At 34.9% G+C, this 23,458-nt stretch overlaps 4 protein-coding genes across 5 annotated transcripts; 2 read left to right on the top strand and 2 right to left on the bottom strand.

The window, feature by feature from the left end:
* Positions 1–1,045: 1,045 nt before the first annotated feature.
* On the bottom strand, positions 1,046–6,194 carry LOC130986424 (enhanced ethylene response protein 5-like). Its single transcript, XM_057909832.1, has 9 exons — positions 5,891–6,194; positions 5,458–5,594; positions 5,284–5,377; positions 4,818–5,182; positions 4,533–4,620; positions 3,601–3,677; positions 3,445–3,519; positions 3,255–3,360; positions 1,046–1,606 (listed from the first exon to the last, which is right to left on the bottom strand). The coding sequence occupies exons 1-9, from the start codon at positions 6,059–6,061 to the stop codon at positions 1,475–1,477; spliced, it is 1,245 nt and encodes a 414-aa protein (XP_057765815.1). The 5' UTR covers positions 6,062–6,194; the 3' UTR covers positions 1,046–1,474.
* Positions 6,195–11,271: 5,077 nt separating this feature from the next.
* Positions 11,272–13,035, top strand: LOC130986415 (uncharacterized). The gene has a single exon (XM_057909824.1). The coding sequence runs from the start codon at positions 11,406–11,408 to the stop codon at positions 12,882–12,884; it is 1,479 nt and encodes a 492-aa protein (XP_057765807.1). The 5' UTR covers positions 11,272–11,405; the 3' UTR covers positions 12,885–13,035.
* A 2,104-nt stretch (positions 13,036–15,139) lies between these two features.
* On the top strand, positions 15,140–16,724 carry LOC130986413 (uncharacterized protein At4g29660-like). 2 transcript variants are annotated; one of them, XM_057909815.1, is made up of 3 exons: positions 15,140–15,358; positions 15,583–15,773; positions 16,274–16,724. In XM_057909815.1, exons 2-3 carry the CDS (start codon positions 15,591–15,593, stop codon positions 16,385–16,387), a joined length of 297 nt encoding a protein of 98 aa, XP_057765798.1. In that variant the 5' UTR covers positions 15,140–15,358; positions 15,583–15,590; the 3' UTR covers positions 16,388–16,724. The 2 variants fall into 2 exon arrangements, with proteins under 2 accessions (XP_057765798.1, XP_057765799.1); XM_057909816.1 differs by having other exon boundaries at positions 15,144–15,773.
* A 4,787-nt stretch (positions 16,725–21,511) lies between these two features.
* On the bottom strand, positions 21,512–22,809 carry LOC130986407 (cytidine deaminase 1-like). The gene has a single exon (XM_057909806.1). It carries the CDS (start codon positions 22,644–22,646, stop codon positions 21,609–21,611), a length of 1,038 nt encoding a protein of 345 aa, XP_057765789.1. The 5' UTR covers positions 22,647–22,809; the 3' UTR covers positions 21,512–21,608.
* Positions 22,810–23,458: the final 649 nt, after the last annotated feature.

Here is a 23,458-nt window from a genome sequence, read left to right as displayed (position 1 = left end):
TCCCCCTCAAATAATTTTATTCTCATAAGTAAAATTTCTCTCGTTACACCCTTTTAATGTGATATGAATCAAGTAAAACTAAATTAAATGATAAAAATAATTAAGGATCGTAGGACATCTCAAAGTTTCAATCATCTAAGTAAACAAGAGATTGGTCTTACTATTTTATGTATTAAGGTTAATCCTTTAGGACCGTTTACTTTGCATAATTGATAAGATACATGGTTGAATATTTTTATTCTCAATAGTAGGATTTCTCTAATCCCACATTTTCAATGGAATAAGAATCAAGCAAAACTAGCTTACATGATATAAATAATTAATAATTTTGGGATATCCCAAAATTTCAATCTTTCAAAGTAAAGTTACTAATTTTATCTATCAAGGTTATTCTTTAAAGTAAACGTCCCTTTAAAGTAAGCACCCCTCAATACACGGCTAATCATATTTTTGTATCCTTAATTTTCAATATTGAAAAAAAAATATTCTTAACTTTCACATTCTAGTAAAAAAAAACTCAGTTTTTAGCATTTAAAAAAATATATATATCGTTTTACAAAATTTGGCTACAGAATAATAAGTTAATCCATTATATTTTTATGTGAATTATTTTTTCCACCTCATCCAATAAAACAACATTCATATTATTTCATCAGACTAAAAGCGACATAAAATTGTATTTCACCCCAATAACACAACAAAAATTGCACCTCTACAATAAAATAAAAAAGATTTCTGTGGACTTTGGGGGGAAGGAGTTTTCATGACATTAGGGAAGAAGTATTCGCGTTAAGAAGTTTTGGTCCCTTAATAATTTTTTTTTTTTTTTTGGTATTGAGGTGAAATTTTTTCTTAGGTGAAAATTTTATATTATCTTTTTTGGGTGAAACGAGTTTTATTGGGTGAGGTGAAAAAAAAAATATCACCTAAGAATCTGATGAATTGACTCATAATTCTGTTGTCAAATATTGTATGGTAAAATATTTTCTGAAAAACGCTAAAAGATCCGAGTTGTTGAATAAACACGCGGACACAAAAAACATGATTTATCGAAAACACACTACACATATATAAATAGTGTTAATATTTGAATGAGGGGCTTTAGGAATATGGCGTTAATACAAGCAGCGGCAGATCCTATAATTCATACATCAAGTCAAAGCAAATCTCTAAAACAGAGGCTACATGCCACCTGCAACCACCACACACCAACCGTTTTACCTGTATAGGAAAATATTACACGGAGCGTTCAACTTTGAGTTAACTAGAAGCTTCCCAAAGAAAAAACCTTGGCTATTTATTCGTTATACTTTTCATCCCCTGAAAGCAGTGAGCTAAAATTGATTTTTCTCTGGTTTTGGTCAGCGTCGACATTCATTCATATACGAAACCAAGGCAGCTCAGCTCAGTCTACATAGCTCTCTCATCTACTAAAGAAGAAGCTTCTGTAGAAATACTCACAGTGTAGTAATGTCTATGCGTTGACAGGTTTGCCATTTAATTTGGGAAAAGGGTCCTGTTTGCTTAAAACCACCACTTTACTTTTGTGAGCGAAGTAGCCTTTCATAAGGTTCTTGTATATCAGAATCGCCATTATGCACTCCACCTGCACAACCAAGAATAAACATATGAAATAACGAGGAATAACATAAGAGGTTTTCGTTGTTTAGTACTTAGATTGTTCTTTCCTCCAGTTAAGCTTAGAATGAAGAGCTCATATCGTTAATTATCTACTGTGTGTATTCTATTTCACCAACACATACCCACGCATATAAAATAAGATTGCTGCTGTTTACAAAAGACGCGTGCAGTTACAGAACTATTGAGGGCGTAGCAAAAGATTTAGTAAAAGCCCATAAGTGAACCTATTGAAAATGCCATTTTCTCCATACAGAATGAAACAGATTCCTGTTCTGCAGAGAGCATTTTTTGGGATAGAATTATCTTTAGGCAAGCCAAAAACGACATGCAGTCATGATCAGAGTCTTGTCGAACCACCCCACTTAAAATTTATTATTTTCACAAACGAGTAGATAACATAAAATGAGGAAATGCCCAATTTTTGAAAACCACCAACTCTTATCCAGAAAAAGTCCATGCTACATATATGAAATAGGCTGTAAAAAGGGAATCAAGAAAATTTGTTCTGTGCCATCTTCTGTTCTAGGAAAAGAGGTAACATATATATTCGGGGGTCTTATTAAGAATGATATATATATCCACAAAATTACCCAGGAACGGGAAAATTATTCTTCAATAGATTAAGGTGTTTAAAAATGTGGAAAATATGGTATTTCTAACAAGGAAAAAGAACAGAGATGGTGATCACTGTGGACAAATTTAACAGTAAAAAACGAATTGTAATATTTGCTACATTTATTACCCCGCAACAATTATAAACTCAGAGTGAAAACACAATTTGGAATAGAAATAAAAAATAGGAACTTATGTATCACTACATCATGATATTTATCTGTTTTTGGAGAAAAAAGTGGCATTTTTTACATGGTTGAAGTACAGAGAGATGATCACAATGGACAAACATAACAGTATTCAATCGCTTGTTTCATTATTTCTCATCATATAGATGTATTAACTTTTGTCATCAAAGGTCTTGTAGAAATCAATAGCAGGGGATTTATGCAATCAATGATTTTGCAGAAAATATGGCATAGTTTTGTATAAATGGCAAAGTTGATCAGAAGTATAGAATATGATGAATGAGATACAGAACAAATTAAAATGTTTAATAACTTAACTATGCTAAATTTGAACTCCATAAATTAATAGTTTTTACAATACAAATGATAGTGTGAGGATATATTTATACTCAATAAACAAATATATCCTATTATATATAGTTTTATAGTCCTAAATTTCTTTATTCATAACGGTTTCAATTAATTTGTTTGAACAGCAATTAACATGTTCTGATAACAAATGTAAGGATCTGTTAAATCCTCTCAATCAATAAACATTTATATTTTCAAAATAAAGAAAAATAGAAACATCATAAAAGCATTTCTTTTTGGACCAACATAGTTCTTTCATATTTTTTACTTCAACTTGTAATCAAGCAGAAACCATCTAGAGTGGTTTTACCTATGTTGGTAAAAAAACCATAATGGATTGAATTATTAATGTTCGACAGCTATTTGGTTAGACTATTTCCTTAAGCAGCACGGAAAGAATCTGTTCAGTCAATGCATGCCACATGCATATGTCTGAAAGGAGAATAATGAGGAAAGAACTACCTCATCAACATCCATGTCAATTTCAAGCCATCTCAGTGCTTTAACAATAACATCTAACTTGATCTGGTGAGCTTTATTTGGATCTTTCTCCTTTTGCATAATATAGCTGCAACAGGTACAAAAAAGACAATAAATGTGGACTCTGGGCTCAATTAACATAAACAGAGTCACATGAAACATCACAACTTACATCTTCTTAACTAGTCGTTGGTAAACTTGGAGTTCTAACTTCTCCAGAACAAGGTAGACACCTGACCTTAAGAACCTGATAATGTTTGACTTGGATAAGAAAATTTGGGAATTCACTATCAAATAAGTAATATTAAAAAAGCAAAAACATTTGTACCTGTCCTCGTGTTCTTCAAGGGCGTGTCTTAGGAGTCGAAGATCGCCTCTTTTAAGAGCAAGCACGACATCATTATACTGCAACAAACAGATATATTACAAGCTTTCACAACAGAGTTCAAAGATGAGAAGCAGGTCCATTGCATGCTACAAAGAAGCACACACGTGCAGACAGACAAGCAAACACACCCAGGAAAACACAACCAAGTATATCAAAACATTTTCACATTTAAGATTTTAATGGAGGTTACTATATCCATTAATGTGCTCCAATGTTTCCCCATATGGAGGAAAACACAACGAGTTCTGATTTAGTTAGGTAAAAGTTTCCCGCTAAACAAATTACTTCCATTTTTTTTATATATATTATCGGATATATCTGTTGCTTCAGAACAAGGGGCAAAAACTGATTCTACCATGCTTCCTTAAATCTTATGGACTCATGGAATAGTTTAAGTAAAGAACTAAAGATGATAAATTTTAAAGAAATCTTTACAATCTAGAGTGGGCAGCAGTCCCAAATAATTATGCAAGGTTCTGTGGGGAAGGCCAAAATGTTTTTAAATCCATTTTAATTGTGAGCCTTTCAAAATTCGCTCAGTTCCAAAGTCCAGCTGTCTCTAACGTAATTTCATATATACCTCCATCTAGATAAGTTCCCTTGCTACCTTAACTCGCAAATGCTCATGCCTATACGTGCATCATACATACATAAGAAGGCTAACTTGGAATACTTAATCCTGATAATTGCTGATTGTGGTTAAAATTGCACCAAAGAGGTTTTCCCTAAAGAGACTATACATTGTGCTACAACTATGAGAAACAACAGGTCATGCCATCTTAAGAAATTTGAAATGATGCGGCTAATAGCGAGTATGTCCTCCTGAATTTATGATAGAATTAAATAGTTAAGGCAACATGTATAGATCATACCTCATTTAAGTTAAACTTCTCAAGAAGCGACGCCCTAGGTAAGATGCCTATTGAAAGCTTCACAGGTACAAGATATTTTAATATCATCCTATTACAAGAACAAAAGGTTATTTCGACAGTGTACCAAGGAAAATACTAAAGATTATAATGTCACGCATATATGAAGAGCATCTCACTATCTGGCGTAAACATATCACATTGGCTGTGGCTTTCATTTTACAAACTTGTCTAGATTCAGGTTTATCATCGGCAATAGAATGAGTAAAAGAGGACGTATACCCAGACCTTATGTTTGCCTCTTTCTTTCTGCTGCAATGTGCCAATGCGTATGATAATTTGTGGTCAGCAGCAGGAAAGTTTTCATTGTACACCTCCAAACGACCAGTGTAATACATGTAAGTGACCTTATCCCTCACTGGAAATTCCTCAAAGTCAAATATCCTAGCAGTTTCAATACTCCTTATCACACTGCGACACAGGTGGACGGTCCCCAGCTTGAAATATATTTTAAAAAGTTGGCATGTCACATACAAAGCTCCAACACGTTTTGGTCCTTTTCCAGCGAGAACTCCGAACACTTTCATGAGGAAAGAACCAGCACCTTTCAGTTTTTCTGGGGTTTTCCCTATTGAAGCCAACTCTATATCAGCCTTCAAATGCAACAGCATAAATCAGTTAACTTTGGACTCTTGATACATATACATACACATATATAACTATACAGAAGGAGTGAAATTCATGAATTTCTCACCCTCTCAGCAAGAATCCTAATTTCATATGCTATCACGTACAATGCTTCCAAAGCCCAGGCCGTTTCCCAATTTCGAAACTCCTGAATGATAGCACTACAGTTCTCCATCATTAGGAATAACAGCAGGACATAAAAAACTTAATCATACAAAAACTTCATCAGACAACAACATACTTGGATGCTTTTTCAAAGGCCACATACGATTCAACCAAATTCTTCACCCGGTAACTCTGCAAGGCCCGAAATACATGAAGTAGAATGTCCCCATACTGAGAAAATTTCTCAGATTGCCGAATAACTCTGTTAGCATCCTGAAGATATATTCAATAAAATCAAAGACCGATATAATTGGATGTATCTAATCATCAATCAATACTTAATGAGCACATAAATGGAAAGAAAAACATATGTACAATTTCATCAAAGACTGATGGAACTGGAAGCTGAGCTTAGAATGATGGAGGAGTTCATACTTTAGATATTCTGTAATTATCGATGAAACTGAATAATACAGAAACGCATACTTTCCATAAAGCCCCAACTTGTGTAAGTTGAGATAAGATCCTTCAAGTTTGGGAATACGAAATTTAACAAGTAAGAAGGGGACCTGGAAAGTATTGAGGGCGTCGGCGAGGGAGAGGAGGGTTGGGGAGTCGGAGGAGACGGAGAGCAGGCGGCTGAGTGATTTGCCGTCTTGAGAGAAGATCGCATCGCAGAAGCGTGTTAGGTATTCGGTTATCCGCCGGTGAGCTTCACCCATGCTTATATATGCCGCCATTGTCGAAGCCACTGAAGGAGCATAGGAAGGACCTGCAACCTTCTATTTCTTGAGAAGGAACAGGCAGCAATTGCTACGACGACGTCGTTCGGTGACACCTGATTTTAGGGTTTTTGGGGTTAATTTGGGGGAGATTTTCAAATTGAGCTAATTTTACGATATTTTGAGAAATATCATCGACTTATGAGTATTTTAAAAATGGGGTTTGGCAAATAAAATTACAAATTATTCTGAAATTGTAATTTTAATGTAACACCAGTGTCTAATCCGTCGAAATTCGACCAGAATTATTTTATATCATCATTTATAATTATTTTATGTTATTTTTATTACTATAGCATATGAAATAGTTTATATATAAATTATTTCTTTAATTAATTTGATATGATCAAATTAAATTAGTAGTACAATATTTGAAATAATATTAATCTTAATAACTTTCGCCAATTAAATGTAGGTTGTGATAATAGAAATACATTTTTATATAAATATTCATTTGATGAAGTTTATAAAAAGTTGATGTGAGATTGAATATTTTAGAAGAAAAAAAGAATATGTAAATTTGAAGTATGATATGATGTACGATTGATGTGTTGCATCTGCTATTAATCGTATATCGATAATATTTACTATCTCCGTCCCTCAAACATTTTTCTCTTTTTTTTTTTTCTATTTTGGTTCGTCCCCAAAACATCTTCCTAACTTATTTTTGGAAACAATTTCACTAATTATTATTATTACAATTTCACTTTTTGTGGGACTCTTCTCCACTTTCACTAACTATCACTCTTACAATTTCAATTTTTGTGAGACTCATTATCCACTTACCAAATACATAACTAACTTCTATTAAAACTCGTGTCATCCTCTCTTAGAAAGATGTTTGGGGGACGGAGGGAGTATTAAGTTTGTTCAAATTCTTTAAATTTGACGGATAAGAAATAATTTAATTAAACATATGTCATTTGAGTATCATCACATATGAACCTAATACGACCAGATAATCATATGAAGCTCTAAAGACCGCACATGACATTTGAACGCCAAAATTTTGAAAACCATATTCTTTGGAGTTTGAAATACCACATCTGAATTTTGAGTATCATCTTGTATGGAGCTTGAAAATTATAACTTACTTGTGAGTATCATTTTGTCTAGAGTTTGTGAAACTATAATTAAGTTATGAGAATAATCTCGTTTGGAGCTTGACATGCCATCTCTGACTTTTGAGCACCCTCTCGTGTGGAACTTGAAAAATCACAATTTAGTTTTGAGCATCATCTTGTCTGAAACTTAAAATGCCATAACTGAGTTTTGAGCATTATCTTATATGAAGTTTGAAAGACCATAACTGACTTGTGAACATCATCTCGTCTAGAGTTTAAAAGATCATAATTGAGTCTTGGTAATCTCGCCTCTTACTTATGAGCATCATCTCGTCTCAAACTTTATACAACATCGTCAAATTTGAAATCATATTCAATCATATATATATATAGTTAATTATTTAAGTGAATACATCTATATATAAACGTATTATATATATACATATTAATTTGTGAGTATGATGTGATAAACTTGTACTAATAATATATAATAAAATAAAATATAAATATAAATCTTTTTTTAGATATGAATGTATAAATAAATAAGAATGAATGAGAATTGAGGAAAATTAGAATGAAGTGATTATACGATGCCACGTACTAATGTAGTTATATAATGGTTCTGATAATCAAATGGATATGTAGGATTATAATTAAATGGATATGTTGGATTTATCTAATAGTTTTATACGATTATTTAATAGTACAGACTTTATCTAATAGTTTTATACGATTATTTAATAGTATAGAATTTACCTATAATTTTATATGATTATTTAATAATTCTTAAATGTAAAAATTGATTAGAAAATGTATAAATAAATAAGAATGAATGAGAATTGAAGAAAATTAGAATGGAGTGATTATACGATGTCACGTAGGATATGATTTATTTTACTATAATGTAAAAATTGATTAGAAATGTATAAATAAATAAGAATGAATGAGAATTGAGAAAAATTAGAATGTAGTGATTATACGATGCCATGTAGGATAAAATTTATTTTGCTATAATTTATAGATTTGAAGTGTGGGAAATAAAATCATCATATTTATAATTTTTGAAATTTTATCTCCTTAATTTTTTTTCATGGAAGTGTTGTTAAAGACATGCTATTTTACGTGTTTGTTTGTTGTAACCTTCTCCTTCACAATTTTGGCCTTGCGGTTGGATTTTACGATCATAATCCCTCTACAACCTCGGTTTCTTTGAAGAAACGGTGGAGTTCGCTTTGGTGTATCAATATACCCCCAAAAGTGAAGATTTTCATGTGGAAAAAGATATCTAATTTGCTTGGTGTGGAGGATAAACCTTAGTTGTCACCATGTTCCGAATAACGACATTTTCTCTTGGTGTAGTAAAGATTGGGATACAATTGTCCATTGTTTGCTTTTATTTTGATTTTATTAGAAAGCACTAGAAGAATACGACTTAGTGGAGGTTCTTAAAAAATAAAGATCGATTGTCTCTTGAAGCGATTTGCCGCCACTTTCTGGAGGAGTTCGGCGTGGAAGACTTCGAGCTATTTAGTGTTTGCATATGGTAGATTTGGCGCATTATGTGCGATGTTAAACATGGAAAAAAAGTGTTTGAGGCTGTGGAGATGATTGATGAGAGTGAACTCTTCTTAAAAAAAAAATCAAGAAGTGCGTCTGAAATTGGCAGCCCAGCATCAGCTGCTACTGAAAGAATGTGACAAGTGATGCATCATTCTGAGGCGTGGGGTATTAAGGTTGGACGTCGATGTGTCGATACACCAAGGTGGAATTTTGGCTGGAGTGGGTTTTATTGTTAGAGACCATTTGAGCTCGATTATAGCAGCTAGGGGCCTGGGGCGCAGCATGTTGGAGAACTTCATGCTATGCTGTTGGAGATTGATTTTTTCATTCAACATGATATCGGTCCAATCGTGGTGTTTTTGGATTCTATATTGGCTATCCATGTGGTTCATGGTGATTGGTGTGAGTATAAGGGCATGGATTCACTGTGTGGTGACTTGTTTGCGACCTTCTCTCACGTCAAGAAACAATTTGTGTTTGATTTATGTCATGTTCGTATGGAGGCTAATATAGCAGCTCATAGTTTAGCAAAATTTGTTATTTCAATTAATGACGTAATGGTTTGTAAGCCCGACTTTTTGACTTTTAGATATTGTTTATCAAGATTTAATATAATTTTTTTATTTTATCTCCACAAAAAAGAGAAAAATCTTATTCCATCTCTGATGTTAACTCAAATAAATTGGGAATCATTCATTTCCTTTCTTTTCAATATTTTATCTTTAATTAAAGTAATGTCACATATAAAAGGATTTTCATTTGTTTCCAAGTTAATTGTTTACATCCCTATTGTCACAAAAACTTGGGTGCAATCGATTGTATCGTATAATTGGATTGTACTCTGATCCGTATCCTGATATGAACCAGCATCCTGACCTAAACTGTGTAAATGACATTATTCAATTAAACAAATGGTACTGTCTATAAATGACACTATTCGATTATACAAATGACACTATGACATGTTAAAATATTATAGTGTCATTTGTATAACCAAATACTGTCAATTATAGACAGTGTCATTTGTGTATCAAATAATGTTATTTACACGATTAATATCATTTGTATAACTGAATAGTGTCAATTATACACAGTGTCATTTATACGCAGAGTCATTTATATAATCGAATAGTGTCAATTACATGCAGTGTCATTTGTATAACCGAATAGTGTTATTTACACGGCTCGAATCAGGATGTAGGTTTGGATCAAAGTGCGGATCATGATGCGGGAGGGTGCAACTCGATTGTACGGTACAATTTATTGTACCCAGGACCAACTCCCCTGTTATTTGGTGAAATTAAACTATGACTAAACATAATTATATTCGATTTGGTCATTTAACCATTTATAGTATGAAAATATAGAACCCCCTTCGTCTAAACTCATTGGACTTTGGAGTCTTCCATCGAGTTGCAATAAATTTAAAATTTATTATTCGCATTGCCAATATATATTTATAGATGTGTGGTAAATTGTGAAAAAGATTAAAAATTCTGTCATTGGTAGGGATGTCAAAAAAGCCCGAAACCGACGGGTCAACCCGAATAGACCGATAAAAAAGGTGGGTTAGGGCTGAAAATTTCTAGCCCGAAAAAAATTTAGCCCGAATGGCCCGAACCGAAAATAGCCCGAGCCCGATAGGGTTGACCCGAAAACCGAGTGGGTTGGCCCGATTAACCGAACATTTTCTTAATAATTGATTTCTAAACTTTAATATTTTGCTTTTTAATTTGATAATAACATTTTGATGCTTGTATAATATGTTTTGATTTTTTCTAACAATTAATAATAAATATTTATGATATAAAAATCAAAGAAAGATAGTAATTTATGTTATATCTATAAACATTTTTTTATCGGAAACAAAGTTAAAATTAGATATTATGTAAATTTACATTAAAATAATACTAATTTTTGTATCTAAAATAAGGTGAAATATTTTGATTTAAAAAGCACGACATATTTTTATTACAATAATATGATTATCCATATAAAAAAATTATACATATAAAAAAATCGTAAATTTGTGGGCCCGAACGGACTAGCCCGAAACCGAGTGGGTTAGGGTTAGGGTCGAAAAATTTTAGCCCGAAAAATAAAAAAACCGACTAGCCCGAAACGAAAATAACCCGAAACCGAATGGGTTGGCCCGAAACCGAGTGGATTGGCCCGATTGACATCCCTAGTCATTGGGTGTGTTGTGCTTTCAATTTATTTGGATATGTGTTTGTAAATAATATTTCATCTATGCGTATTTTATTATTTTCGTCGGTCTTCAACAATTTCTAATTTTGAATACTATTCTTTAATTATTGATCTCAATATCTAAACTTATTTTAAATATTAGTTGTGGGTCTTTTTCTCTACTTACAATAAAATGAATATGTTTTTCCAATAACAACATACCAATTAACACTTTTAAAATCGTGTTAGAAGAAATAGTTATTTTTTTGAGACGAATGTAGTAATTTATTAGATTAAATTTAAAAATAAGTATTGCTGTTATTAAATTAGATTATATTTGCACGAGCTTCATGATACAAGTCGTAGTTGATGTCACCACCTACCATTCTCTTCTTCCTCTACTCTCTTCTTGACTTCTTCAACTATCAACCTTCACTCCATTTCAACATCACCATACAAACAATCGCGCAGCTTTCTCCAATTCTACACCAATGGCTTCCGATCCAGAATCCACTCTAACCACCTCACTTCCAATCTCACCTAACGAACTCGAAGACGATCTCCGCGCTTCCTCCTCCTCCTCCGCCCTCCTATCCACCGCCGCCCACCCCCACTCCCCCAGGAAAACCGCCGCCGCCACCCTCGTTTTCATCTCCCTCGTCATGTCCACCGCCGTCGCACTCTCCGCCGCCGCCGCATTCTCCTTCCTCTTCTTCTCCTCCGCATCTCCCCCCGCCCAAAACCCCAGCCTGGGTTCAACCGCCGCACTCTCGCGGCCCCTCTCCAAGCTCAAGCACCCCGTCGTCCTAATCATCTCTTCCGACGGATTCCGCTTCGGCTACCAATACAAAACCGATCTCCCCAACATCAGTCGCCTCATTCACAACGGGACCGAAGCCGAGCGCGGATTGATTCCGGTCTTCCCAACCCTAACTTTCCCCAATCACTACTCCATTGTCACTGGATTGTACCCTGCTTATCACGGAATCATCAATAACTACTTCACAGATCCCGTCAACGGCCACAAGTTCAACATGGGCAGCCATGAGCCGGAATGGTGGCTGGGCGAGCCGCTGTGGGAGACGGTGGCGAATCACGGATTGAAAGCCTCCACCTATTTCTGGCCTGGCTCTGAGGTACACAAGGGATCTTGGGATTGCCCTAAATTTTACTGTATGCCTTATAATGAATCTGTGCCTTTTGAAGAGAGAGTTGATACTGTTTTGAACTACTTCGATTTGCCTAGCGATGATATCCCTTCGTTTATGACATTGTATTTCGAGGATCCTGATCATCAGGGCCACATATACGGCCCCGATGATGTGCGGATTACTGATGCTGTTGTTGAGATTGATACACTGATTGGGAGGTTGATTCATGGTTTGGAGAAAAGAGGGATTTATGAGGATGTTAATATCATATTGGTAGGTGATCATGGTATGGTTGGCACTTGTGACAAGAAGGTGATAGCTTTAGATGATCTTGCTGAATGGGTTAAAATTCCGAAAGAATGGGTTCAATCGTACACTCCGTTGCTCTCAATCAGGCCGCCACCTGGTTACTCATCGAGTGATGTTGTTGCTAAGATGAACGAGGGGTTGGAGTCGGGTAGAGTGGAGAACGGGGAGTTCTTGAGAGTTTATCTCAAGGAGGACTTGCCTAACAGGCTGCATTACTCTGCAAGTTATCGGATCCCACCTATAGTGGGATTGGTAGGGGAAGGGTTCACGGTGAAGCAGACGAGGTCACAAGGGCAAGAATGCGGTGGAGCTCATGGATATGACAATGCATTCTTCTCCATGAGGACTATCTTCATTGCTCATGGACCTCAATTTGCCAAGGGGAGGAAGGTTCCATCTTTTGAGAATGTGCAGATATATAACATGGTTACTACAATCTTGAATATTGATGGAGCCTCCAATAATGGATCAGTGTCATTTGCAAAAAGTGTTGTTTTGCCTACTCATTGAAACTCGCTCTCAACTTTGCAGTGAAGGTAACTGACACTGGTATTTGGGAGTTGATGTAGTTTATCAAGTTTGTGTTGTAATTGTATGATTTAGGTGGATATTGGTTTTGGTTTCTATCATGACGTGCTACTTGTGCACTGTATCTTGAATATTTCACAGATCTTCGTGGCCGTTTTCATTAGAGGTTAGCTGCAAAGCTAATTTATTCCATCCATACTAATTACGATGGAAATTAGTGTTGTCTTAATCAGGGACGGATCTAAGAATTTAATTAGGACCGGGCGAGATTTCATCGGATGTTTGTAATGAATTTTTAGTAAAGAAAACAGACCGGGCGACCGCCGAGATTTCATCAAAATATATACATATATATAGGTAATGAACCAATAGGTCGGGGGTTCGAGTCACCCTAAGAGCTAGAGTGTGAGTGAGTTTTTTCCTTTCTTTGGTTGTAACAAATTTAAAAAAAAAAAAATATAGGTAATAAAAAAAAATTGACCGGGCGACCGCCGAGGCTGCCCGGTCTCTAGATTCGTCTCTGGTCTTAATTCAGAACTATAATTGGTTCAACTGTTGGAAACAATTCATTATTCACATGCTCCAAGTGGACCGATATTTCTTACCTCGTGCATTAACTTTTCCAAGATTGATAAATTGCTACATTACAAGTAATTTAATAGTACAAAGTTTTGCTCGACATAAAAAATACAAAGTTTTCCTCTACTTATAGTACTATGATTTTTCAAAATTAAAATATTTCGCAATGGGTTTTCCGATGAGTATTAATTGATTTAGGAGAGAATTATTCTACAGTTAAGAATAGATTCTTATTATTCTAAAAAAAAAAAGAATAGATTCTTATTGGAACTATAGTAGTTCTTTATATTCATTCAAACTTCTGTTTTTTTTTTTTGTGTGTGTGTGTAATTTTCCCTTTGAAGTTTGAACTATTCAATCTTTTGTGCTTGCTATATGAAAATTAACAAAAGTTGAAATAGCGATTGGAAAAAACAATAAATAAGAAATTCGTATAGCAAATTGAGAAAGCAAAAATTCGTGGCTCAAGTGAGAATAGAACCAGCCTCATCATTATTGTTATTGTTAATTTAATTGGTTGTTAAATGTATATCACTTTTTAATCCAAAGTTTGAATGTTTTGAGTTGTGGTAATACTCATTCGCTGAAAAATGAGTTGGAACGACTCCAGCACGGAACGTAGGAGGTCATGTAGTAGTAATTTTTTTTTTTCACTTTTGAAGAGGGAGAGCGGTGGGATTTGAACCCTGGACCTCACTGTCGGTAGACAGGAGTTGGCATCGTTTGGTGTACTCTTGAGGACATGTTGAGTAATTTTTTAAACACTATAAATATTGACGTTCATCACACCATCCACATCAGTAAATCAAATATAATTGCGATGCTGAGATTTCGTACTTGCAAGACAAGTGCTATGTTTGCAACTTTTGTTGTTATTCCAAGAGTTCATTACAAGTCGCAAAAGTTTAAAGGTTTTAATATTCAATGTGGTTCCACAATTAATGTTATATATAGATAAGTGTTTCAAGATTTACAATATAAATTTAAGTTTTTATTATGTTCTATTTTTCTATATTATGATATTGTTATAAATTTCTTTTGTGTGTTTTATGTTAAATTAATTGCTTTATTGTTTAGATGATAATACTAATAGATGTTAATTATGCGTATGACGCTGGTGTGCCAATTTTGAGGCATGATTTCAACTAAATTAGCGGTCTCATGACAATGAGCTACCTAATATTAGAAACCTTCTTTTTCTAAAAGGGAATATTAGAAATTTTCTTTATTATGAGTCTCTGATTTCGAGCAATGGTTCATCGTTTCAAGTGTAATATTGGTAAAAATTAACTATTGAGTCATAATTTTAATGGGATTATAACTATATTTAGATATGATCTTCAAGTTCAAGCTATATAAAAAGTAAATCAAAATTGATACTACTATAAACTAAAATTTATTTAAAGTTCAAGCTATAAGAAGTATGATTAACTCTTAGGAACCGTTTGAAAAATGAGAGAATATATATACTTCTATTTTTTTCCACCATTGTCATATGTAGACTATGATATAATTTTTTTTTTCCAACTCATTTTCTTTTTAATATTGGATAATATTATATTTGGGTAGTTGTATAAAAATATTTTCCAACATTTTAATCTTTATTAAAATCTAATAAACATCTAATAGAAAAAAAAATCATCTTTTTTATTTGTGTTTTACAATCAAAGTAAAGGCCTTAAAAAGAGATACAGAGAGAAAAAGATAAACGGTTAAATAGGCCGTATCGAACCATAGTCGAAGGAAAAGAAAAAAAAAGTGAAGGAGATAAAAATCAAACAGAAAGCAGCCGTTCGCACACAGTAGCAGAAGATCCGCTTCTGTCATCACCAAATATTTTGAGTGGAGATTTAAATTCCCACTTCTCTCCACAACAGGCAAGTTCTACTCACTAAATTTTATGTTTATTTTTTTGTCACTTTAACACAGTAAACAATCACATCTTCTAAATTGATCGGCGGATGAAATGAATGTTGTGTGCGGATAATCTGATTCTTGAGCGTCTTCGAATTGATTTTCCTAGAAACCGCTTTGTCGTTGTGGTTGGTGGGTTCTGATCATGCAGCCCACGTGTTTGTGTTAATGCTTGTTTGGTTTTCAGTTGTGAAAATGGCGAGCTACCTGTGGAGGAAATACGCTGATTATGTGTACACGAAGTGGGAGAGAACGCTTCTGTGGGACATGATCGAGAAGTATAAGCGTCCCAGATCGTTTACCCCTCTCATCACAATCTATGTCTGTGCTTTTTACACAGGGGTTGTTGGGGCTGCAATCACCGAGCAACTCTACAAGGTAAACACCTCACCTCTACTCAACTTTGCCTTCTTTATATTACCACAATTCAATACAAGAGTTGCTCATGCATTTTCTTTATTTTCTATGCTCTGCCAATATTGAATCTGTAAACTTATTTATTATACACATTCAGCTTCAAGTTTTGTTGTCTGCAAATTTTATAAGTTTTGTTGATTGCTTTAGTTCAATCTTGCATAATGTGCTATAAAAAAACATAATAAGATAGTGCTAGTCGGAGATGCTGCTCTAAACTTTTTATTGATCATAAGATATTTCTATAAAGATTGCTGCCTTGGTTTAGACACATAGTTGTTTAAGTACTGGAGTATCATATTTACTGAAGAAAAATATGGAATTGTAAACTCAGGTGCCTGAGAAATGAGAAATATAATCTTTCATCGATTAGCTGGTGCCCTTGCAATTTGCCTTTCATCGATTAGCTGGTGCCTGAGAAATGAGAAATAAGTTTAAACTAATCCGTGGCTGCACTTGTTCAGGAGAAATACTGGGAAGAGCACCCTGGGCACGATGTTCCATTGATGAAGCCAATGTTCTATAATGGGCCTTGGAGAGTTATGAGAGGCGATGTTCCTCCATTCGTCAAGAATTAGTCAAAGCAGCCACGGGTTAGCCGTTGCTACTCACTGCATACCATATATGCACTTGCACTTTTCCCAGGAACTGCAGCATCATATTTGTTGTTGATGGAGTGCCTCACGTATAAAACTATTAGAAAAATCCGATGCGTTGTGATTCTTAGTCATGCCAAGCCAAGTCATAGATGTATGTCATCAAATTATGGTCATTTGCTAGATATATACGAATAATCTTGGTATGATGATGATCCCCAACTTTGTTTGCGTTTATGAATGCAGAGAAAAGTGGAAGTTGGATACATCATAAATGATCAATAGATGAACTCATGTGGTTGAGCTTATGTTTTTGCCACTACTGTTGTTCATGGTTTATGCTTTGGGATGTTGATTCTCACTCATGTCTCGTCTACTGCACTTTGCCTTTCTTTTCATATTGCACAAAAATATAGGATGGAGAGCTTTAAAGTAGCCGATTTGAAATAAAGAAATGCTTTTGGCCAATTTTATAAATAATGCTTTTCTAGTCATTTCTTATATCTAGTCATAAATACCCATCATTTGATGTAGAGAGAGCCAGCCGAATCGAGATTAAACAAACCGATTGATATAACCGAAAACCATGGATCGAGGTGGATGCTTTTGCACATGAATGGAGAGCTTGTTGTTAGAATAGGTTAATTATAGTTTATGGCTTGAATTTTAGAATTATTTGTAAAAATGATTTGATTTTTTTTTGAAACAGTAAAATGATTTGAAATTTTAAAAATAGAGTATATATAAAAAAAAATTACTCCTTCCGTCTCATTTATAATATTCGAAAAAAATGGGTCACGCGAATTAAAGAGTGGGTATTTAGGCAATAAAGTGGTATTTTTAAACTCAACTAAAAAAATAAATGATGAGGTAGAAATAGAGAGTAGAAAAGTAAATGAGAATAAAGTGAAAATGGAACACTCAAATTAAGGGAATGACCTTAATTTATTTTTCTTTTGGGTTTGAAACGTTATTAATGAGGCAGAGGGAATATGAACTTTAAAGTTATTTGTAAAAAAATGAGCTCTCTCATCTGAACATCCATACATTGCGAATTACTCACAAATTCTAATTAAACATTTACAAGTGTTCAATTAAAATATGTGAGTGGTTCACACTTGTAGACAGAAGTGGGAGAATTTGTGTTCGTAAAAATGGCTAGAACTTTAAAAAATACAAAAAAATGCTTGGACTTTTGACATCAAATTATAATGTGGAAGGCTCTTAGTTTATGAAAAAAAAAAATAATAATAATAACATGAATTTGCACTTTTTGGCATCGAATTATAACGAGAAAGATTCTTAGTTTATGTGGAAATTCTAATTAAATTCACTTTGAACTAGGGATGTTTAGCGAAGTTTCGGTGGGTATGGGGTATATTCGATCCAATCTGATAAGTATTAAAGTATTCGATATCCATAAATTTGACGATGAATCTGTACCAAGAATTGAGTTGTATGTAGAGTAGGTCTTGGGTGAGGTTGACCTCATAGCATGAGACGGGTCGGGTCGGGTCGGGGGGCGGGTCGGGTCGGGTTTGGACGCGGGTTTGGGATAAAATACACATTATCATTAATAAAAGTAACAATTATTGTGAAAAAATGTAATAATTTAAAAACATTACATTTCTTCATGTCAATAATTACTTTTCATTATAATAACAATTACTTTGAATAACGGAGAAAATAAATAGAATATAGAAAAAAAATTAAATAATAATTTAAGTAATCATTATCTTGAGGAAAAATAACTATTGATATGATGAAATAATCAAATAATAATTCAAATAATCATTGTCTTGAGGAAAAGTAACTATTGATATGATGAAATGTAATGTTTCTAAATTATTACATTTGTTCACAATAATTATTACTTTTATTAATGAGAACGTGTACTTTATTTCTGGTATCCCAGACCCGCGCCCAAAACCCACCCGACCCGTCAAACCCGCGCCCGACCCGACCCGTCTCATGGTATGAGGTTGACCTCACCCAAGTTTTTGTGTTGTATTTAATATTAGGTATAAACTATACCCAATTTTTTTTTATAATTTTAGTTTTAATATGCTTGGGGACATTCAAATGAATCTAATCAATTTTTATTATTAAAATTAAATATCTTTAGTCTTCACAACAACTCTCTTCATTGGATAACGAAGGGAGACAAGGAGTCTAGGAGAGATTTAATTTTGAGAATACAAAATAGAATTTTGATTTATTTGAATTTCTATAAACTGAACTCATAAATAATTAGAAAATTCAAATTCGAGAGTATACCCATTACCTGATTTCAAGACAACTCAATACCCGGCGCCGATGCACCCCGAATTTTTACGGGTACCGGGTACCCCTAATACCCTACCGAGTATCGGGTCATGTCGATTGATATTCAAAACTCATATAAACACTTCTAGCTCCAAGTGAATTTAATTAAAATTTCTACATAATTTCCATGTTGATTACGAGCCTTTTCATGTTATAATTCGAGTCCGAAACTATAAGTTCATGCTATTTTTATAATTTTTATGAAAGTACAAGTTAATTTTGTATTTTGACTATACTAAACATTCCACCATCTCACGTAAAAGAAAAAAAAAATGAGCACTGTCCATTTGATCTTTTTTGTTTGGGGCGTGTAGGATGTCTATGTATTGCTACATTATTTTCCTTTCTTTTTAGTTTTAACATTAAAAGTATGTACAAGCTTGAATTTAAGTTGAAGCATGAAACTTTTTGTAAATTTTTAACGGATTAGGGATTCTTTCTTCACCCTTGTTTTTATTGGATAAACAAAAAATTTAAAGGTCACGCTATAATAGAATTGAACTCAAAATAATACTGGTATTATAAATTCTCCCTCGTGTGTTTTCAAAGATGGGATGGGTGGTTACTTCACTACTTTAATTCGAAAATTCTTCGCTGGCACGCGTTTTCTTATTTCAAATTGACTAGTCTTATGTATTCCATTTCCCACAAAAATAAAATTTAAGAAAGAAAAAAGGAAGTGTTGTAGGTGATGGTCTGAGTTTTATACGAGAAGTAATGACGCCTATTGTAATATTCTTCTTCCCAATCTTGGATGGATCATATCCGTCCATTAATTATTGAGGCACACTCATATACACCTAGATCCACACCACACTAATTAAATGCTAATTGTAATTAATACTAATCATAGTGGTTGGAGATTATAAACTCTAATAGGGGATTGATGAATCCTAATAAAGTGAATGTGCAGATGCATATAAGTTTTTTCTCAAATAATGACACACCACAGAATTTGATGAGACACCTTAGTTACAACACATCAAATGGAGCCACCTTAGTTGCAAGTATTATACAAAATAGGTGTGTGTGTGTGTGTGTATCACAGTCACAGATAAATATATATACATAGATAGAGGAGATCAAGCCAGGTTAAAGTTTCCACTTCCAACTTTCGTTTCTATAATTAGAAATGAATGTCTTACCATTTACTTTCCCAACCTTGAATACTGGGCAACTGGGGGGGTTTGGCATCCATTGATTCGGCAGCAACAACTGTAGCCCATCATCAAATCATATAGATGCCAATGAATATATTCTCAACAAATCTAACTGGATAGGATTGAACCCATTATGTTTCAAGTCCATACAGTGGGTGGAGTTTATGCTCCAAACTGCCTCTATTTTTGGTGAGTGGTGTTCCACTCTTATATTCCACTTCACCTTTTGGGCAATTCACCTCTAATCTATATAAGTTGGTTGCGAATAAGTTCCTAAACATTAGACAATCATGGACCTGGTAATTACCTGAGAATAGGAAGACTCTTCATTCAGATCTCTGCTACAGCTAAACACGCGCAAAAATGCGTATGCACATAATGGAAGGGCATTTTGGTTCAATTCAACAGATTCATCTTTAAGAATAGATGGCCAATAATGTATATCCCACACAAGCATGCTTTCAAATAGGATTGGAATGAATAACTCAAAATCAGATACCTTATTAGCTGGAAACACGAGCTTCATTCTCCATGCATCACATCAAGACACATTGGCATGCTGTCGTTTTTTCAGAAGTAACTGTAACTTAACTCCTCGGGGTCTTAGTCCAAATCCATACCAAATGGGGATAAAAAAGCACTGCAATCCTTTGTTCTCCAAAGTGAAAGGTAAGAGAAGACAGAAATATTTTCCAGTTTGTGTTGTGTTAAAAAGAATGACCACCAACTATTTTCCCTTTGTTGCATGTAAATGATTTATACTTCAAATTCAGAATCTTCAAAATGATAAAGCTACATAAATATAATCCAAAGGATCGTTACCTCAACTTTCTAAAGCAGAACTAATAGCGTTTTTTCCAGTGTCTAAATCAAACATTACAGTCACAGAAGACGTGGAAACCCAAGATAAGCTCTGGGCCATTTGTTCATAGACTCTTTTATGCATTAAAGATGATTAAATCTACGACCCCATTCATGCTGCGCCTGGTGTGTGATGACAATGTCAATGATGCTTATCAAGTGTACGTTTATGAGAAAGAGATGTGGTGCACAGGTGGAAGTATGCACCATGAAACATTAAATGAACTCATTCGCTATAGCAATTGAAAGAAGTGAAACTAATAAGCTATTTACATTAATGCTACTTTATTGCTGGTAAAGATGAAAAGGTGGGGAACTTTGCTATTCCATCTAAGCACATAAAAGGGACTTTGAAAAAGCACCTAAGATTGGAATTCCAACTCAGAAAGCTCCCTTTGACATGTCCCTCTCCAATTAAAGACAAACGAAATACGTTAAAGTAGAAGGCGAACCTATTAACAGAGCACATAATAGATAAATTTGTTAAAGTCGCAAAGCAACTAGCACCATGCCTTCCATCTTAAGACTCGTGAAAGTTCGGAGAGCACTATGTCTATCACTCAACACAAAGTCAAGCCTGTTTGTGCAATGAAAACACAAACATAATGCCTAGAATTACCAAGTGATCAAGGCATATCAAATATTTTGAGATACCTTTTCCTAAGCATAAACTAATCCAAAATAATACACAACTTGTAAGGCAATAATAGAATCAATGACTAGCTGCAGATAAGATATTAGTATTAAGGCAGTAGCAAGATATTAGAAATGCAGTTATTCATTCATCAATATAAATTTGCAGGACCAATCTACAGTTGCAAGATATTATATTTGAGATCCTAAAATTTGATAAATAACTAGACATCAACCTTTTTACACATTGCCACATTGCCGGCCGATTGGCAGTTGTAAACCCGAAGTTCGCACTTGGGCGAGATTGCTTTCAACAGCAGCCTCGCCGTATCATCCTGCCTGACCTTGGCCGGTTTGGTCTCAACCAGCGCGGCCGCAACAATCCTCTCATAATCGCCTCCTCCTCTGGCCACATACGCCACCAATGCCGACTGAACCGGCCCGAGACTAGGATTATACGCTGCAGATTCGGCGTAGGAGCCCTTATACACCTTCCCTTCGCAATCCATCAATGCAACCCCCGACGGGCACCCACTGTAGGGAGCGTGAGCATTGTTTGCAGCTTCCAGCGCTGCTTCCCTCAAAAGAGACTCGTTTATTTCGTGGTTTCTGCAATTTCCGTTGCTTAATTTGCCGGAAATGTCATTTCCGTTGCAGGGATTTACAGAATAGTCGTCTGTATGGGAATCGTCTTGATCCAATAGATCTAAATGATTGTGGTGCTGCTCTAGCAGAAGCGGGGCTTCGTCATCGAGCAAATCGCGCGGGCCGAAGGGATTGGGGAGAAATTTCAATAAGGGCATGAAATCGGGGGCTTTGTTTTCAAGCATTCGGATGCGGTCGTGATTCTGGACGCAATTGTCCTCGTCGGTGACGAGGATTTGGAGGGAGGCAGAGTGACGGAGTTCCTGGTAGAACTGGCGGCAGTGGCCGCAGGGGGCGGCGGAGACGGCGACGGCGAGGAGGGTGGGGCAGCGGTGGAGTTGGAGGTTGGTGAGGAGGAACTGCTCGGCGTGGACGGATTGGTGGAGGGGGACGCCGGGGAATTCGAGATTGACGCCGACGAAGACGCGGCCGTCGGAGCCGAGGCCGACGGCGCCGACGTGGAAGTTGGAGATAGGGGGGCGGGCGAGGGACTGGGCGGAGTGGACGAGATGCGGGAGGAGGTGGAGGACGGAGGGGAGGTTCAGAGATTGGGCGATGGATTCCGCCACTGAGGCTTCCATCACGAATTGCGTCACAGTCGTGCCATGCTGATTCATTGTGCGCGTGCGTCTGTGTGTGATATACAGAGGAAGAGTGAGAAATTGGAGAGGAGGTGGTGGTGGTGATGATGGTTGCGGAGGAGGAGGTGGTGGTGGTGGTGGTGTATTTATAAGGGGGATGTGGTGCTTGTGTTTCAAATAGCTCGTCAACTCACTTTCTTTTTCGTTAAAATCAAAACAAAATGGAAATTATTACGCTCTACGTTCCCACAAATTAGTTCAGATAAATTAAATAAACTAGCATTTGCCCACCGTGCGATGCACGGCCATTATATTATATTAAAAAATAATACAAAAAATTAAAATGTACAAATACATAAATGTAAAATTATGAATGGTAAAAAATAATGCAATTTTAAAAATTTATATTAAAACGTCTAAATACACATAGTGGTTTTAAGAAAGCATAATTTTATAACATTTATTATTATTTTCATTATTTAATTAAATAGGGGCTAAAGAAAAATGAATTATGTATCAAATTATACTCCTACAAAAACAAAATCATAGAAGTAGGTAGTCTTGTTCAAAAGATAAAATAGATAGGAATTTATGTAGCCCGCACTCGTCATATCTAACCATTCCTTGCAATTGTAGTAAATTAATCAATTTATCTCCCCTATTTAAATGGATGGCAGAATTAAACTGTAATAATATTAAAAAAAGTAGTCAAGTTAAAATATGAAATAATTAACTTATTTAAATCTTTTAATCATAATTCAAAGTTGAAAAACTAATATTTAAGTATTCATTTTAATTAAGTGAGAAAATATCATCTATATTTTATAACTTGATGATCGCTACTTTAT

The sequence above is a fragment of the Salvia miltiorrhiza genome, chromosome 1 (assembly GCF_028751815.1).
Source record: "Salvia miltiorrhiza cultivar Shanhuang (shh) chromosome 1, IMPLAD_Smil_shh, whole genome shotgun sequence".
NCBI classification, from domain to species: domain Eukaryota; kingdom Viridiplantae; phylum Streptophyta; class Magnoliopsida; order Lamiales; family Lamiaceae; genus Salvia; species Salvia miltiorrhiza.
The sequence above is the reverse complement of the archived record's forward strand: the minus strand, read 5'-3'. Positions and strand labels throughout refer to the sequence as shown.

Bases quoted from the DNA above. Each gene is read 5' to 3' on its own strand.
- LOC130986407 (XM_057909806.1), bottom strand. From the start codon at position 22,646: ATGAATCAGCATGGCACGACTGTGACGCAATTCGTGATGGAAGCCTCA.
- LOC130986413 (XM_057909816.1), top strand. From the start codon at position 15,564: ATGCTTGTTTGGTTTTCAGTTGTGAAAATGGCGAGCTACCTGTGGAGG. The intron at 15,774-16,273 runs GTAAACACCTCA...GCACTTGTTCAG, and splicing joins TCACCGAGCAACTCTACAAG to GAGAAATACTGGGAAGAGCA.
- LOC130986415 (XM_057909824.1), top strand. From the start codon at position 11,406: ATGGCTTCCGATCCAGAATCCACTCTAACCACCTCACTTCCAATCTCA.
- LOC130986424 (XM_057909832.1), bottom strand. From the start codon at position 6,061: ATGGCGGCATATATAAGCATGGGTGAAGCTCACCGGCGGATAACCGAA. The intron at 5,378-5,457 runs GTATGTTGTTGT...GGAGAACTGTAG, and splicing joins GCCTTTGAAAAAGCATCCAA to TGCTATCATTCAGGAGTTTC. The intron at 3,520-3,600 runs GTACAAATGTTT...AAACATTATCAG, and splicing joins CTTGAAGAACACGAGGACAG to GTTCTTAAGGTCAGGTGTCT.